This window comes from Eleutherodactylus coqui, chromosome 1 (genome assembly GCF_035609145.1).
Source record: "Eleutherodactylus coqui strain aEleCoq1 chromosome 1, aEleCoq1.hap1, whole genome shotgun sequence".
Taxonomy (NCBI): Eukaryota; Metazoa; Chordata; class Amphibia; order Anura; family Eleutherodactylidae; genus Eleutherodactylus; species Eleutherodactylus coqui.
Window position 1 is genome coordinate 193508451 of NC_089837.1, and position 18390 is coordinate 193526840.

The following is an 18390-nucleotide window of genomic DNA, read 5'->3' on the forward strand; positions in this document are numbered from 1 at the left end:
AAGACTAGAAGCAATGGGATTAAACTGAAAGGGAGGAGGCACAAATTAGATGTTAGAAAAAACTTTCTGACAGTGAGGGTGATCAACGAGTGGAACAGGTTACCATGGGAGGTAGTGAGTTCTCCTTCAATGGAAGTTTTCAAACAGAGGCTGTACAGACATCTGTCTGGGATTTAGTGATCCTGCACTGAGCAGGGGGGTTGGACCAGATGACCCTGCAGGTCCCTTCCAACTCTACCGTTTATATGATTTTTTTGAGCTTTTCTTTTAAATCTCAATCCATATTAAGGTGTCTTTCATTAAAGTTTTAATCCCGGGCAACACTGGCTATCCCTGCTAGCTTAATAATCACATACGTGCGGTAACGACATCTACTCAGTGTCTGCCTGTGTGGGGAAGCCTAGCTTATGATGTGCACTCCCTACCCCTCCACCTCTCCGCATGGCACATCACCAAATAAATTTGTCGTCGCCATCCCTAGAGAATTTTCGGCATAAAACGCAGCCTATGTCCTTCCTCAAGATGCAAGATATCTACCAGCCAAATGTCATCAAAAATCGTTTCATCGGTTTACCTGTGAGAAGGTGACAGACAGACAGACAGAGTTACTTTCGCATTTGTAATAGTTTGTATGACAGACTGACTGCAGACTTCAAACAATATGCCACCAGGGACATCCAGAGCCACTGGTGTGGGATTTACGGGTAGAGGCACACTCAGTATGGTCTGTTCTCAGGAGAGCTGTTTTTAGAGAGAATTTTTATCTCGGACAATCCCTTTAAGGAGTGAAGATGCCTCTCTGGTGCCATCTCCTCACCTGGGAGAGTTTACTAAAGATTTACTCGTACGGCTACATACAGCCGGTTAGTCTTTGCATCATATTGTTACCAGAATTGCTTGGGATGTCGCAACCATTTGGTCGAATTTGGAAACTGTTGTCAGCAGAACGAAATGTGCCTCATCCTAGTGGGACTGTAATTCTTAGACAAATATCACAATGCACAGATCGTTGCATCCGGTGTCATGCAATAGCGGCTCTACAATTCTCAGCTGGTGACATTCTGCAGAGTATACAGACAAATTTGGATACTCCAATATCGATTGGCTTAAAGGGGTTGTCCCGCGCCGAAACAGGTTTTTTTTTTTTCAATAGCCCCCCCGTTCGGCGCGAGACAAACCCGATGCAGGGGTTAAAAAAGAAAACCGGATAGTGCTTACCCGAATCCCCGCACTCCGGTGACTTCTTACTTACCTGGTGAAGATGGCCGCCGGGATCTTCACCCTCGGTGGACCGCAGGGCTTCTGTGCGGTCCATTGCCGATTCCAGCCTCCTGATTGGCTGGAATCGGCACGTGACGGGGCGGAGCTACGAGGAGCCGCTCTCCGGCACGAGTGGCCCCATTCAGAAAAGAAGAAGACCGGACTGCGCAAGCGCGTCTAATCCGGCGATTAGACGCTGAAGATTAGACGGCACCATGGAGACGAGGACGCTAGCAACGGAACAGGTAAGTGAATAACTTCTGTATGGCTCATAATTAATGCACAATGTACATTACAAAGTGCATTAATATGGCCATACAGAAGTGTATACCCCAACTTGCTTTCGCGGGACAACCCCTTTAATCGACATTGGCTGAGGGAGATTTGCAGTCAAACTGTCCTTTGCGAAGACTGCCCCCGCACCACACCATCGTTGTGAACGTTTTTAGTGCTGCCGCTCCCGAGCGACATGGCGTAACAAATAGCACATTGCGGTGTTCAGCACCACATTGAGATTATGTCTTGTCAGTGATGACCGGTGATCAACAGTCGATGACCTCTAGTATGTATCAGAAGTACACTGTCAGCGCGCTGCTTTGTTGATTAAGTGCTGCAGCCCATCACATACCCAACGCCATTTTCGAGCTGGGTAACGTGCAGCCCCATACAGCGATCATCGGCAGACATGCTTTACAAGGTGTCCACTCCTTGAGTAGATGCCACGTCACGTTAACGACTGCATTGACCAACATGATGACCCCACTTACTGATCATCCTGTGCACTGGGATATAGGAGATGTATCATTGTTTGAAATTGATTGTTCAGAAATGCATTTTCTATCAGTGTGCACAATTATTGTCCAATTTCAAACCTTTCTTCATGGGGTGACATTTTCTCTGAGGCCGTGTATTCGGAATATGTATTCTGCAGTACTAGCAATGCACACTAGATGTCCCTCTTATCAGAGTATGTTATTTTAAAGAAATCTCCCAAAATGAGCTTTTATCTTTACAAAAGCACTCGGAAAAACACTTAACGTAGAAGAAGCTAACGAGCGAGTACAATGACACCCTCTTGTACAATGCTGCGGTGATTTTTGTACAAGCACAGATTACTTGGTGCTGAAGAAGATGAAAAGAACAAATTGAAGATCGCCTTATAGTATGGGTCATTTAATGCTAAATCATTGCAAAAAGTGAACTTTTCAACACAGCTGTTTTCATACAATTTGGTAGAGGGTGTAAAGTAAGCTACAGATGTAAAATTGTAGCCCTCGGTGGCACACAGTATTAATACAGCAGGGTTGCAAACAGGAGAAAAAATGTGACATCTATATTTACAACGAAACATTTCATAACTCTGCTTCTAATTATGGTAGGACTTTCATCTTGGGCTTCTTTTGAAGCTAATGGAGCACACTTTCCATCAAAAATTTATAATAAAGGATTCTTCTTTTTTTTTTCTGCTTATGCCATAACATGACATTGGGATCAAAGTTCTTTTTCTCTTTAGCTATATTATACATGGCTTGGTGGCAAGATACTTACACTTATAACTCCCTTCTGCAATTATATTGTGAATTTTCTGTATACATAGATGATCTGCTACTAGTATGGCAAGGTGGTGAGGAAAGGATTGATTTAGGTCATTCATAACTCTATGACTATAACTGACTCTTGATGTCACTTGACAGGGTAACACAGCACTGATATTGTTTCTACATCCCTGTACTTCAAATGCTTGGTAGGAAATACAATGTTAAATGCTACTAGCTGGCATCTAGCTATTCTTTTAATTCCCAAAGGCAAATACCAGCCTGAAAAAATCTCAAGTTTCAAAAATATGCGGCTGAGGTGTGCTTGAAGTTGTGTTTTCTAGTCAATTTCTCAGTCTGCACACAACCAGATTTGCATTGCGGATTCCGCACCAACTACCTTCCATGGCATGCTATTAAAAAGTTATTATTCCTGCACACTCACAGAAATGAATTGCGATTTCTGCTTGTGGATGAAAAATTGCAGCACGCTCTGTTTTTGAGCAGATTTCGCTCAGACAGCTGGAAACAATAAAAGGCGTTTGACCCATGGCCAGTCTGCAATTAACATTGTGAAAAGGTCGCAGGATGGCACTGGAAAATCTTCTGCGCATGTCCAACGACAAGCTGTCTGGACCATCCACAGTAAAGAAAAAAGATGACGACTACAGGTATGCCGAGTCGCCGGCCGCAGTCAGTGCTTGATTCCGCTGCGGAATTCCAAATGCAGAATCCAGCTCTACCGTGCTGTTACACAGGACTAGTCTGTAGGGGGGCACAGTCATTTCTGTCACAGTTACGGATGACTCCATTCCTGTCACACGGCTATGATAGAGGAGATCACAGCTTATCCTCTTGACTGTATATGTTACGTTATACTACCCTTGATATGCCAGCCCAGGTGCCCTAGATCTCACCCACAACCTCTGTCCCTGCCTACTTGCCTCCACTCCTGGCTAACCCCAGGCTCACTAGGGACCGAAAAAGGGCCGCTGACGTACCTGGATGGAAAGGATAGAATACCGACAATATAGGCAGGTCAAAATAACCAACATGAACAATACTAAGCAGAACTGAGGCAAATGGAAAAACCTGGCAGATAATAGCAAAGTATAGCTGACAAGATGACAGCAGCAGGAGACCAACCGAGGCAGACAAGCTAGCACACTGAGGGAAAACAATAACTGGCAGTGATTGCAAGTCTCTGCCCGACTTTTAAACAAAATCCTCCGCCCAGGGGAGGAGAGAGGGAGACAGCCAACTCCCAACAGAGCACAACAAAAGGGATCTCGTGCACGGCAGCTTCACTCACAGGTGCGCGCGCCACCAGCACCACGCCGGCCAGGCATCCGCGCCCCTGGCAGCCGGAAAACAAGCCGGGGGGACCCCGCACACCGCCGCCCGGCAGGACCAGCAACCGCTGCATGGTAACAGTATACTTATGTTGTGTAGCTGATGCAGAAGACTAAATGAGCTAATGATAATCAAACTAGTTTTTCCTGCAGAAAGAAATGGTATAGCTGCGTATATCATGGAATAGATGTGAGAATTAAACCAAAATTTTTTTTGGCGTCAACATGGTGGCTGATAAGGGGGTAGACTGCAGGGAAGTGGCTAGAATACACAGATGAGACCTCCAGAGTGTGACAGGCGCACAGATTGGAAAAATGTGTTTTTCGCCGAAGTGTCCCTTTTAATTTATACATAATTTTAGAATCGATAAAAGGTCAAGAATTTTTTTTTTCGGGGGGGAAATTAATTCAAAGAAGGCTTTCCCTAAATTTTGTAGTTAGAAATGTCAATGTATGGGGAGTTTATATGATTTTTAATTTTTTTAGCTTTCTCTTTTGGACCAGCTCACTTCCAAAGAATGTTTTATTTTTTGTTCCAATTTGACTCTAATTTGTATTAGAACTACAGTATTAGCAAAACATTATAAATTAACATCTTACAAAGAGTCTGACACCCTCACATCTTCCTACGCCCAATGGTTTCCAAGGTCTGAATGATCAAATATTATGGTTGTCAGTGACCATAGAAAAATTAACCCTCCTGTATTTTTTGACCTCATACATAACCCGATGCCCCTGAAAACTGAGATTTTTATATACATTCCACTGACAAACAAGTGTGAAAAGTTTCATAAAAATTGGAGCTGGTTGGGTGTTATTCCTTGGGCGATTTTGTCCTGGAGTGACCCTGCTGATAAAGCATTCTGCCTAATCATCGAGAGAATGGTGCAGTGATTCATACAATTGCCTCACACTTCTCCAATTGGGCTGGAATAAATCGGTGTCACAGATCTACCTCCCTGCTGTGCAGGTCCTCTAATTTCTGTGTGCACTACACACAAGGGAGAGATCCAGTAATAGCACTTCCAAGGTCATGATCAGTTCTTCCTGGGAGGAGACAGGCTAAGTATTGTTTTAGGTGGGATGACTATCGCTCCTGCCAACGCACAGCAGTGATAGTTGTTCAGTGACTGGAGGTGGAGTATGCCGGAGATCTCTACTAGCCGCTCACCTCTGTTCACTGCATGCAGGCAGTCATTCAAAGATGAACGACTGCCTGTTTATACTGAGCGAGAAATCGACCGCTAGCAACTACTGAGTGACTTCTCGCGCACTACACTATTGAATTCCTTTTTTACACAGGGCAGTAGTCATCTGTAATCGAGATCATTTGATCGATTATTCGGGCAACTGTCGACCTGTGTAAAAGTACTCTTAGAAAAAGGAGAAGGTGAGCAGGAACAATCAACACTAGATAATGCACTGAAAAATGGTCATACTTACTGATGTAAGGATACCAGGGCAGGTACATAGACCACTTCCCAGCAGCATGGAGGAAAATGCTACATAGGGAATGTAGCAGGTACAAAACACTGATGGACCACCACTCACACGCTCACAACATATTGGAGGAGTGGCTGCTTAGTACTATACTAGTAATTATTAGGAAATTTATAGTACCAGTGTTTCTGGTGGCGCAATGCACCACACAGCTCTGCTGCATGCACGTCATACACAGCTCTGCTACATGCATGTCACGCACACACAGCTCTCGTGCATGCACTTCTTACACAGACTGCTCTGATACATGCATGTCACATACAGCTCTGTTACATACATTTTTATCCCATATAGCAGGGATCACAACCAACACAGAGTAATGCGCACACTGATCACATCCTGGTCATGTGACCCCTGACTCCTATCACACAGGTGACTGATCACATGACGGTGACATCACAGGTCCTGTAAGCACACGGCTGCTCTCCGGCTATGCAGGTTTTTAATAAAGTGAAAAACCTGTGATGATATCACTGTCGTTATCAGAGGCACAGCTCAGAGCCCCTGGTAACTGATCTTATGACGGCATTTTCACATGTAACTCTCACAGTTATTCACTTACAGACAGGTGGTCATTTGTATTCCATAGCAACTGAGGTTGGGGGGTTTGTAGAGGATGTAGTCCACCCATAATCTGCACAGGAATGATGGACCTTTTGATGTCACTGTCATGTGATCAGGGGTGGAGCATGTAACTCACTCACGGACAGGTGGTTTTTAGTATTTTGATTTGCACACAAATAAAGCTTATATATTGTGCCATTGCCACAAGTATGTGTAGTGCATCATACAGCCTTACAGCACCATTAGTTTCACCATACTATTTGATAAGGTGGGCTGCTCCACATCTTCGAAATGTACCACACAAAGTGCTGACACCCTGGGCTCCCCCAGCATCTCGGGGCCTTCCAATACAGTCAATATCGATGGAGTGCGCAAGGTGTGTGGCCTCAGACGCTAGGAATCTAAGAACCCCCGAGAAGTACTGTGCAAAACAATTTTGAAACAAGCATGGCTCATGGCTTCTGCAATGCTTGGACACATTGATCACCCTAAGGGGCATAGCTAAAGGCTCAGGGGCCCAGGTGCAAAAGTTCAGTCCATATCGGTATAACTTGTATACATCAACTGTATATAATGATATGGACCGTGCTGGTTTATCCTGGGAATCTCCTGTATATAATTATATATGTACAGCTGGTATAAGTTGCACATCTCCTGTATATAGTGAAACAGAGCATGCTGGTGAAACCTGGGTATCTCCACTAAATAATTCTGTATGAGTTATACAGTATAGATTATACCAGCTATACATGTACAAGCATATATGCAGTACATACCTGGCTACACCGCATTGTCCGCTCTCCTCAGTATCCGACACTGCCGAGCCGGAACAATCACGAGACCGGTAGTGCACTGATAAACTGCAGTTGTTACTTATCACTGCTCTGGATGGGAAGCCTGCTGTTTGCAATTCACTGCCGGGCTGCCCCAGGTAAGTCTCTTCCCTCCCTGAGTGTCACTCAGAGCCGGCCCACTACAGTGATACAGCATGCAGTGTATGCAATTGTGACTCCAGAATGTACGCCTGCAACTGGTGCCATGTGCAGATGGAGGACACCCATTTCATCTGCAAATCCTTTTTTGCCTTGCGCAATCCGGATCTTTCCCAATAGCTCTTCCCCTATGTTTCTGGGGGTCTTCTGTCGGTTCACACACCCATATTTGGTGGACCTACCATCAGCTAATTTTTTTCTTGCATTTATATGAACACTTGTTTTAGGCCTTATGCACACGACCGTGACGGGCTACGCAAGCGGAATACCGCAGCGGAGTCCGTGACGCCCCCCCCCCCCCCCAAAGACCCGTTACTTACCTCCGAATCCGCTGCACGAAGTCCCGCATGACGCGTTGGCGCGCATTCGCAGTACAGCTCATGATGCGCCGTACAGCGTCACATGGACGGGGCACGTATTCACGCTATACTTCCGCTGTGCTACAGCGTGACGGGGGGCTTCCATTGACTACAATGGAAGCCGTCTGCGCATATGCCCGCAGCAAATAGAACATGCCGCGGGTAATTTCACGCTGCGGAGTTCCGCGGAGGAATTCCATAGCGTGTACATTGAGCTATTAGGTTCAATAGAACCAAATAGCTGTGGCGAAACGCCGCAGAAATCCGTCCGTGGGCAGTAGGCCTTAGTAAAATTTGAGTATGCTAATTTCAAATCTGGAGTTAGTTTTTTTACTGTAAGCTCTAGTTTTTTTGCAATTTATTATTTAAATATTTGACTTTAAGGCATTTTCGACACAATTAAGTACATGATACATAGGGAAATAAAAGCCTCAGTTGATATGATGCAAATGTATTTATCATTTACAAAACGTGTAGGGTAATGAACAACAACTTTCTGACAGGCCATTACAGTCGGCACTAGTTCTAGTCCAGCAGAAATGTATGTTTATAGCTTTTGCGTTTATGTACTTGCTCAGGGCAATCGCGTTTTATGGACCAGCAGTAGTCTGCCATCATGTTCTTATCCCATCGTCCTTGATATCTTTCCTCTTTTATAAGCAAGTCCTGATGGAAGCGTTCTCCCTGCTCATCACTAACCTTCCCAAGGTTTTCTGGGAACTGATCGAGATGACTGTTAAGGAAATGCAGCTTAACACTCATGATGCTTCCAAGTTCACAAAAGGCCGCTAACATTATTTCAACCAGTTCCTCATAATTCTCAGCTTTTTTGTTACCAAGAAAATTTTTATTAACTTCTACAAAAGATATCCATGCTGCCTGTTCCTTCCTATTCATCATCTTGACAAATTTCTCATCACGTAAAAGAACGAGGACATTGAACACTCCTGCTTTAATTTTCTCAAAAGATAAAGCTGGAAGTGCAGAAACAATATACTGTAAATAATCGCCATATGTATCCAATGCTCTCACAAACTGCTTCATCAGGCCAAGCTTGATGTGGAGTGGGGGGGAAATAATTCTGTTTCGACTGACGATAGGTTCGTTCGCAATGTTTGCTTTTCCTACTTCTAAAGTTTCTCGGCATGGCCACTTCTTTTGTACCCAGTGTTTTTCTCTTGGTATCTCTGCTATCCCACATACATATGTACTCGAAAATCGCGGTGCTCGATCAAGTAATTACTCGAAACAATTAGGTTCGCTCATCTCTAATGGGGACCTTTCTACTGACTTGGCACCTTTGGGACTCATATTTAAATTTTCCATGTCTCTGACACCACATTGCAACCGAATGTATGCTTATAAGTAAAGTCCACTCCTATACTGTAATAATATCTTCATATGCGTGTGTCTTATGGTACAACTAACCTTTATATAGATCACCTCCATACCCTGTTGGGTTGGTTTTATACTGGTTGCTATACTTTTCTGTATTTAGGGAAGACTAGAAAAATGCAATTTCTGTAACTCACATGAAGCTATGTTATTGTTTGCGCGATAAGAGTTGCATGTAAACAGGAGCAGTCGCGCACTATTCGTTCAATTGTCGTTTATGGATGGTTTTTAGCCGGCATAAAAATAGTTGTCAGGCAGTTCAAAATTCAGTCAATTTGCATAGGATTTGTTCAGTCTTTTGAGCGGCTTGACAACTTGAGGGGAGTAAGCAATGTACTCATTGTGTTTTCCTTACATACACATTGAGTACATTGTTTATTCATGGCCAAAGAAGACAATGGAATTTGTGGGACAGATAATCCCTCGCATAAATACACTCCTACCTGAGCAAACAAATAATACTGAGTTTACTTTAGCTAATGAGGGAAATGAAGATTATTTCAAGGCATTATCTGTACTGTAGTTTTTATGACCATAAATCGTCAATTCATTCAGTCGCTTGGCCGGATAAGCGAGAGCCATTGCATATAAAAGGGTTCTTCATCGGAATCGAAATAACCACAAAAAATGCTTTAGTATCTGCTAGCTCTTGTTCTGCCTTAGGGCTCCTGTCCACAGGCGATAGTGCATTGCATTACTCGTGGCGATAATCCGCAGTGCACACTTTCCATAGCATTGCTCTTGAAAGTGCAGCCACCTGTCCACGAGTGAAGAATCCTAGCGATTCTTCACTCACAGGACTCAAATCGCGGCATGCTGCGATTAGCCACTATTCTCTGCGGTGATCCTATCTGTCAGATAGGCTCACCGCAGAGAACTGACAGTTCTTCCCACTGCTCCCTGGCAGTGGAATGTTGCTAGCGATATTCCGCCTTGCCCGTGGACAGGGGGCCTTGGTTGTTTTACTTGATTATGTATTTCTGGAGCTTGCAGACTTTTATAACCTCTTGGCATGTAGAAAGGTTTTAGTATTACATGGATATGTATAAGTATTTATCATTGTAGCAATAGATTACTATTGTGTTTCCCCAAAAATAAGACCCTTATATTAATTTTTGAACCAAAAAAAGCGCTAGGTCTTATTTTTTTGGGGGGGTGCCTTATTACACTTCCCTAGCAGGCTCGGTCCAGGTCCCTCACGCTGCTCTCCGGAGCTCCGACATGCTGCTTGCAGTCCTTGGACACCCACAGAAGATCACTAGCTGGTTACGGGATTCATAAATCCCGGCTCTAGAAAGCAATGGCTCTGACTGGCTGAGCAACACTTGAGAACCAATCAATGCAGCGCTTAATGAACGAATGAAATGGCTATGATTGGTTCATCGAGTGCAGCATTGATTAGCTGAGCAGCGGTTGAAGAACCAATCACAGACATCGTGTTGTCGCGGCATGATTTATGAATTAGCTGCGCTGCAGCATTGATTCGCCAGTTCATAAATCCCATCTCCATAACATGATGGCTGTTATTGGTTCTTCAGCTGCTGATCAGCTAATCAATGCACCGCTCGATGAACCAATCACGGCCATCATATTGGTTCATCGAGTGCTGAATTGATTGGCTGACCATCGCTTGAGAAGCAATCAGAGGCATCGCCTTCTGGAGACGGGAATTATGAATCCTGTAAACAGGAAGTGATCTTCTGTGGGCAGACAAGGACTGCAAGAAGCGCATCAGAGCTCCGGAGAGCAGCGGGAGGGACCTGGACCGAGTCTCCTAGGTAATAGATTTATTATTTTTTATTTTTTTTTAAGGTAATGCAGCTAGGGCTTATTTTCATGTTAGGGCTTATATTTCAAGCCTCCCCAAAAATCACAAAAAAATCTGGGTAGGGCTTATTTTCAGACTAGGTCTTATTTTCAGGGAAACTGTATATTGCTGGAAATTGATAGAAGCTGTAGTGTCCATTCACCCAGTAAGGGCTAATGCCCACAGATGGATTACTGCCTCAGCCCCTGCGGCGTAAATCCGCAGCGGAATAACGCAGCTATTAGGTTCTATTGAACCTAATGGCTCAGTCCTCACATGCATAATTCCGCCTCGGAAGAATGCACGCCAGTGGGGGCTTTTTGTTTATCCCCGCAGTATACCCACACCGTAAAATCGCGAGCGTATCCCGCTCCGTCCATGGGCATGACCCCTAAATCTGAGCATAGCACTTATTGGGTTACTTGCTACTATGTTCATGTTGCTCAAAATATAGAAAACACATTTATTGGATGTTCTTCTGTAGAAGCAGGCAATATATGCAAAGTGAAACGTGTAGATTTTTAGAAATTGTTTTATCCTTTCGCTTCTTCCATTAACAGTCTAATCATGTTTTCGAGATTATGATATGTTGGCTTTTATTTTCACAGTAGAGTGTGCATTATCGCCTTTATATTACTTTAATAATACTGTACTGCACGCTGCTACACAGTTATTACCAAAACAGTCACGGCACCTTTGTGTGCATTCTATGTTTGTAGCAAATAAACTGCATAAATAACCATGTTTATCTTGGCATAATGCCATATTTAGAAGGCGAGTAAATTTACGAATATTAGTGAATATTCAGTATTATTATAGTTCGTGGAGGGCATTAAAATTGCATAATGTACAGTCAGTTTCTGTTCTATAGAAATGCAGATTAAACACAAATCAAGAGCCTAAAGGTCATCTGTTGAAATACATCTTGTACACTGTTCCTGCGCACACAATCGAGATGATTATTTTCTTAGAATAACTTGCCTTGTAGTCCTTCTAAACCTCATCTGTTTTTCAGAATTAAATTGGTGTCTTGTGAATACATTATTCATTAGGTTACTGGTGGCCGCATAGTAGATTGCCGTCTACCAGTGGATCTCAGAACAGCGGCCAGGAGGTTGTGTTGTATGGCTCACTCACATTTCCTGACTCCTAATAAACCCTCTAGCATAGCGCAGGGCAGAATAGAGGAGCAGTATTGTCATCAAGAAGACTTGGCTGTGGAGCAAGTGAAATAACCAATGGTGGATGTCGTCACTATTATGGGGACTCTGGGTATTGCCCGAAAAATTGAAATGACTACTGAAAAGTTTTCTCTACAGAATTGGAAGTGTCTGACTATTGTTAGGCTTGTGCCATGTTTACATGGTGAATGAAAAAAGGTTTGGTATGGTATTAGCCAGTAGAGCAAAATGTGATTGTTCTCAGTAAGAGAAACCAAGTAATCTTGTAGATATGATACCTTTTAACCCCTTGAGTGGCACGCCCGGAAATTTTCCGGGACGAGCTCCACTGCTCATAGCGACATAGCCCGGAAGATTTCCGGGCTATGTATCACTATGGGAGCTGCAGAGCACAATGCTACAAGCTGTGGCATTGTGCTCTGCCTGCACAGTCCCACAGAGAACAAAGCAAGGGCTTTGAAAAACCAGCAGAAGATATTGCCGATCTGCCGGCAATCTCCTGCTTTGTTTACAGGTTGCCATAGAGACCATCGGCTTGTCAGAAGCAAGCCGATGGTCTCTGTGGCAGGGAGAGCTTGGTGCTTGGCTGTCAGAGGACAGCTAGGTACCAGCTCTTACAGCAGAGATCAGAGAAAACCTCCGATCTCTGCTGTGTTAACCCTTTACATGCTGCAGTCTTATGTGACTGCAGCATGTAAAGGGCTGTCACCATCGGACCCCTGGAATGTGATCAGGGGTCCTGATGGGTCCCTGTGGAAGTCCCCTAAAGGGACAAAGAAAAATAAAAAATAAAAAAAATTTTTTTTTAAAGTTAAAAAATTATAAAAACACTTGTCTCCCTTTACTTTGTAAAAAATCAAAAATACAATCACACATGTGGTATCCATGCGTCGTAATGACCCAGAGAAGGAAGTTAATACATTATTTAACCCCTTAATGACATGGCCCCTTTTTTTCTTTTTTCCCCATTTCTTTTTTTCCTCCCCCCTGTTTAAAAAATCACAACTTGTCCCGCAAAAAACAAGCCCTTATATGGCCATGTCAATGGAAAAATGAAAAAGTTATGGCTCTTGAGACGCAACTGCAAAATTAGTTGAAATTCAATGATTAGACCATTTTAAAAAACCTGCCCTGGTGGGCACGACAGGGTGGTAGGAAACCCGCCACTCAAGGGGTTAATGGCTAACAGAAATACATGATGTAATGGTGAGCTTTTGAACCTCTCAGGATCCTTCCTCAGGCATAATGGAACAGATCTGTACAAATATATACATATGAAAAGGCACTGACATAAGGGGACTAATTTGCATTTAAAATAGTTACAGACAAGATGAGCAGAGAAGTAAATACTTAATTAGTCCGCTGGTAAGGAATGTGACAGTTTTATAATCTCCAAATTGGTGTTAGGGGGTCACAAGTCTGTGTGTCATCTCTCCTTTAGACAAATATGGAAAATGAAACAATACTTCTGCAGCGCCATTTATTGGATGGCAACATTCCTTCAAATCAGTGTATGAATTTTTACGAAGTCTGTAAAACAATGATGGGGAATAGCACCACTTCTGGGTGCTCTCCTTGGGGAGATATGATGCCATTCCCCGACCCACTCAACCCCCAGGTGTCTCCACACACACACTGGGTGTTCTCCTTAAGGATACCCCTCTTGATCTCCTTCCGACCTTTTATATTCTCCACTGATGCAAGAACCACGCTCCGAGGCTCATTCCATTCTTAAGGGTATCAAAAATGGCTATAAATTTATACTCCCAAATTCTTCTGTGACACTGCAACCTGAAGTTTCCCTTCAGTATGATAACCATAATCTGTTCCATGTGTCCGCGACTAGAAAAAATGTTTTGCCACTGTCGAATTGTGTGGCGATGAGATCTCATCCTGGCTCTGTTTTTGTTCTATTTCCTATTTCCACTCACATCCCTGCCCAACATATATCAAATTCTAGGTAAATTTGCAGCGATCTAGGGCCTCAGAGTTAATAATACTAAATCATTGGCTCTGAATCTAAACTTGCCTCACCCCACCATCAAGCTTTTGAAGCTTAACTTTAATTTTCCTTGGATCACAAACCGCTTTCCTAATCTGGGCATACATTTTACAAACTCTTTTGAGACCTTATACCGAACCAATTATCCCCCCTTGATAAAAAATTTAGAGCAAGACCTAGATACATGGGCATCCTACAATCTATCCCGGCGAGGCAGAATCCATTCTATCAAAATGTCTTGGTTTCTAAAAATTCTATATTTCTGCTGTTCCTTACCCATTTCTTTCCCAGCTGTAGATTTAAAACGCTTACAATCCAAACTGTTGACCTTCATTTTGGTCAAATAAATCCAGGCATATCCAACAATCTATTCTTTATGCACCTTGAAATGTGGGATGCCTGGGGAGTCCCTAACATCATAAAATATTATCACGCAGCCCAATTGGCACAATCTCCATCTTCTCACATCATGAGAAACCCCAATGGGTATCGATAGAGGCACAGACATTTACCCCTCACCTGCTCGAAGATGTCTTTTGGCACAGAACAGAACAGAAAATCTGCAGCATTTTTGAAAAACCACTGCAGATTATAAATCCACAGCATGTCTATTTATTCTGACAAATTCAACTCTTGAATGCAAGGGTTCAGTCGGTCTCTCACGGATGAATCGCATTCTGCATGCAGGAGCCCGCTGCGAAAACTGGCTTTGGCATCGGCTGGCGACCCCGCGTTCCTTATTCACTGTAATATGGATGACCACGGACATTCGCCGCCATGCGCAGTAGAGATGTTTAAAAAAATACATAGGTTTCCCTGCGCTAGGTGATGATGTGGGTACCCGTGCCAGATCTGCAATGTCAGTTGCGAATGGGCCTCGGGTCGGCCGGATTCCATTGACATCAATGGAAGTTGTCTGTGCGGAATCCGCAAAAAAATAGAACATGCTGGGATTTTATTTCTGCTTGCGGAATTCGCAATTGTTGTTCGCTCATCTGAGAGACTATGCGAATGTTCTATTCTTTTAATGTGTGTGGAATACCTTGGATCGTCCGCTTGGGTGACTATCGAGGATTCTGCAATAGAAATCTGGTCGTGTGACACCAGCCTAAAATTCCTACGGATCCAAAATTGAAAACGCTGCCAAATTTGATTTGGCCACTGCAAAATTCCGTTGTAGAATGCCTGCAGCCATTTTGCTGTGGTTGATGGTCTTAAAGTTAGGAATTTTATACAAAAAGGTTCGCCTGGATGTGCCGCATGGGCCCCATGTTTTGATCAAAATATGAGCTAATAACCTTGCATTTTTATGTGATGGATATAGACAGCAGTTTTATTCAGGTATTGAATTTGTATGAGTCCTGATTCGTGTTACTGTCATTGTCACGGTTATGGCTTATGTGCACCTTCGCATTTGGTTTCTTGGAAATGCTGTTCTTGAGAATCCTTCACATAAATTCAATCAAGTTTAATTGGGTTTTCTGGGAATATTGCAAAGATCGTCTTTACAATACTCACTTTTTAAAATTATTTATAGACCTTTTATAAATGCTAGATGCTCCTATCTCAAAAATATAGATCGTTGCCTCCAATTTCTCATATAGAAACTTTGATTAAAATTTGCATTTTTTTCAGGATTAGTGTATAATGTTACTCCTTACATGGAATACCACCCTGGTGGAGAAGAGGAGCTCATGAAAGCTGCCGGGATAGATGGGACTCAGCTCTTTGATCAGGTACAGTGAGAACACAATGTTAGCATATCTGTTCCATATTATAGCATTGATAAACTACTGTACTTGAAATACACTTCGTCCGCACATGAATTGTTGTCATCAACAATGCAGTCTTCATTGTTGACAAGGTCAGAATTGCAAATAAATAGCATTAAGTAAGCCTATGTTCACAACTGCTCTGTGGATCTATGTGTAATGAAACCATAATATTTTGCTGGTTTCATTGTAGGGCGGATCTGAAAGGCGTTCAATGCACCCTTTGACTTCACACGGGTTGTGTAGGCTTCCATTATTTTGGTGGCAAGAGTAAGTATTGTAGGTTGTCCAGTTCTTGGCTTTAAAAGTACCAGAAACCATGCATTAGAAGCTACCTATCTTCCCACCCAAAACTAAATCATGAAGTTCCTCAACTAATACAGTATATGAGTTTCTCTTTAATTCTCCTAAACTAGATTTTAAGAATATGGGGGCTATCTATGCATACCTTAATGGAGAGGCAGTGTTCTCAAAGAGAGTACATCTACTTAACAGGGAACAGGATTTGGGTAAAACCTTCTCAAGTGAACAGTGGTTCAAGGCCATAAAGTGGTCCTTGCGGGCATCCTCATGCGCCAACCTTCAAGAAACTATTCACAAACTACTTTTGAGATGGTATAATCACCCCTCTAAACTTGCACATCTATTCCTAGGTTCTTCGAGTTTATGCTGGTGCACTGTGGAAAAACAGGATCTGTTCTACAAATTTTTTGGGATTGCCCAAAAAATTAAAACTTGGCGGACATCTATCTTTGAACTAATATCCGAGCTAGCCAACACCCATGTTAGAATAGATCCAACTTTGGCCTTATTAGCTATAGGCATTGACAACTACCCACTGAAAAAAAGGAGGTTGCTTTGCCATATCTTCCAGTCAGCCGCTCTCCTGATAGCAAGAAATTGGAGATCCACCCCCTATCCATCTATTGAATCCCTGATAGATTTGGTTTCCCAATATTGTCTATATGAAAGCTTATTCCACTCTAGACAGGTTAGGTCCTTTACATTTCATGTTTGGTGGGACTCTTGGACCCATAAATTCCCAGGATGTGACCTTCTCCAATGACTTCAGGTATTTCTCAGATGTCAAGACGGATTGTGACAGGATCTTAGCCGACCTTAGGGCACATACCGTGCCATGAACCTAGAGATGATTGTCTTTTCTTCTCCATCGAAATAGTACAATAGCACTCAAACTCCCGTTTCCCATTTTATTTTCATTTTTTTTGTTCTGTTCATGTTGTTTTTCTCAATGTACATGGTCAAAGGATATCTTATTCTACAACATACTAATTTAATGTATTGCATTCAGTTGGGCTGCATAGCAATAGGTTTGTACAGAAACCTTCTTAATCTGTATTGATGCAAAAATGTAATAAAAACCTTTATTCAGAAAAAAAAGCACCAGAAACCTTGACTGAAACGCCTGCAGAAGGGCCAAAGAGTTCTGTGTCGTGCTGACAGTGTTGGCTACTTTTTCCTAAATCATATCTGCTTGTAAAGTGGAATGATTTGGTGATCATAATTTGGTTGAATGTCCACAGGCGAGTCGGATACCCCCTGTGGGAGCCCGCAGCGGAATCCCACCCTGCTCGCGGCCAAAGACAATTATTTACTTGAGCAGAAGTAATTGAAGGGAGCATCACCTAAAGCGTTCTTCAGGAGACTTCTTAGAACTCAAAGAAGCATCTTTTATTCAAATCCACTGGCAAGACATACAACATTTCAACCATTACTTTGGTCTTTTTCAAGTTAAAACATTAACACGGCCAAAAATATATATATAAACAAACATCAAATCACAAGGAAGAATACTCTCACACCCCCCCCCCCTCCCACCTTCAAGTATCCTGGTTGGCTGTCCAGAGGAAACACCTGGTGTGGACACTTAAATATTCCAGATATTTACCTGTCCGGGTCTTCTGCATCCCATTCCAGATCTTCTTACTTCTGGACTGCGGATGCTTGCGGGCGCTTCGGCTGGCGCATTGTGTGAATACTGTGAGAAGGTGACCGGCAAAGTGCTGGAGGGCATATATATTTCGCCTAGGATGCTCTCCTATGAGGCTTTGGGGAGCACTTGGCCAGGTACGTGCCACCGAGCAGCCTGGGTTCGGTGGAGGAAGCCGGCAGTATGGTGTCAGTAGCATTAAGTTACTGACACGTTGTAGCAAGTAAGTAGCTCCAAGCCGCATAATCCGGGCCGGCTTTTCTGGAATGACCAAAGTGAAGGGTGGGATGGTCACTCCCACGTACCAGGTGGGGCTGGTACCAGGCCATATAAAGCCTGGGCCTACAGGGCCTAGGGAGAGCGTCTGGCTGGGAGCCAGAGAGAGCATCTGGCTGAGAGCCAGAGAGAGGGCCCTGTGGAGCAGGGAGCCCGGCTAGCCCAGCGTGTGGGATGAGAGAGCTGAGACCTTTGCAGGTCTGAGAGTCCTGGCTGGCTATGTGCAGGAGCTATTTGTTACCAGTGGGTAGACAGGGACGCTACGTGTATAGTAAGTGCTCAGACGAGCAGGATTTATGTTATGTTTGCCTGTTGTTAAGGCTGTATTTTGCTTTTGTTTGCTTGGAAATAAACCCAGGCAAAGCCTGGACCAAAGACTTTATCCTATGTGTCACTGTCTCTGACTGCTTATGCCCAAGTTGCTACCGATCCTAAACGCTAATC

The 18390-nt window shown here is 43.4% G+C and overlaps 1 protein-coding gene across 1 annotated transcript in view; it reads left to right on the top strand.

Annotated features, from left to right (window-relative positions):
* The window catches only part of CYB5R4 (cytochrome b5 reductase 4), a 138260-nt gene that overhangs the window by 25800 nt on the left and 94070 nt on the right, over positions 1–18390 (top strand). Inside the window, exon 3 of the mRNA XM_066605006.1 lies at positions 15583–15683. Within this exon, the coding sequence (XP_066461103.1) occupies positions 15583–15683 (101 nt within the window). The remainder of the gene's footprint in view (positions 1–15582; positions 15684–18390) is intronic.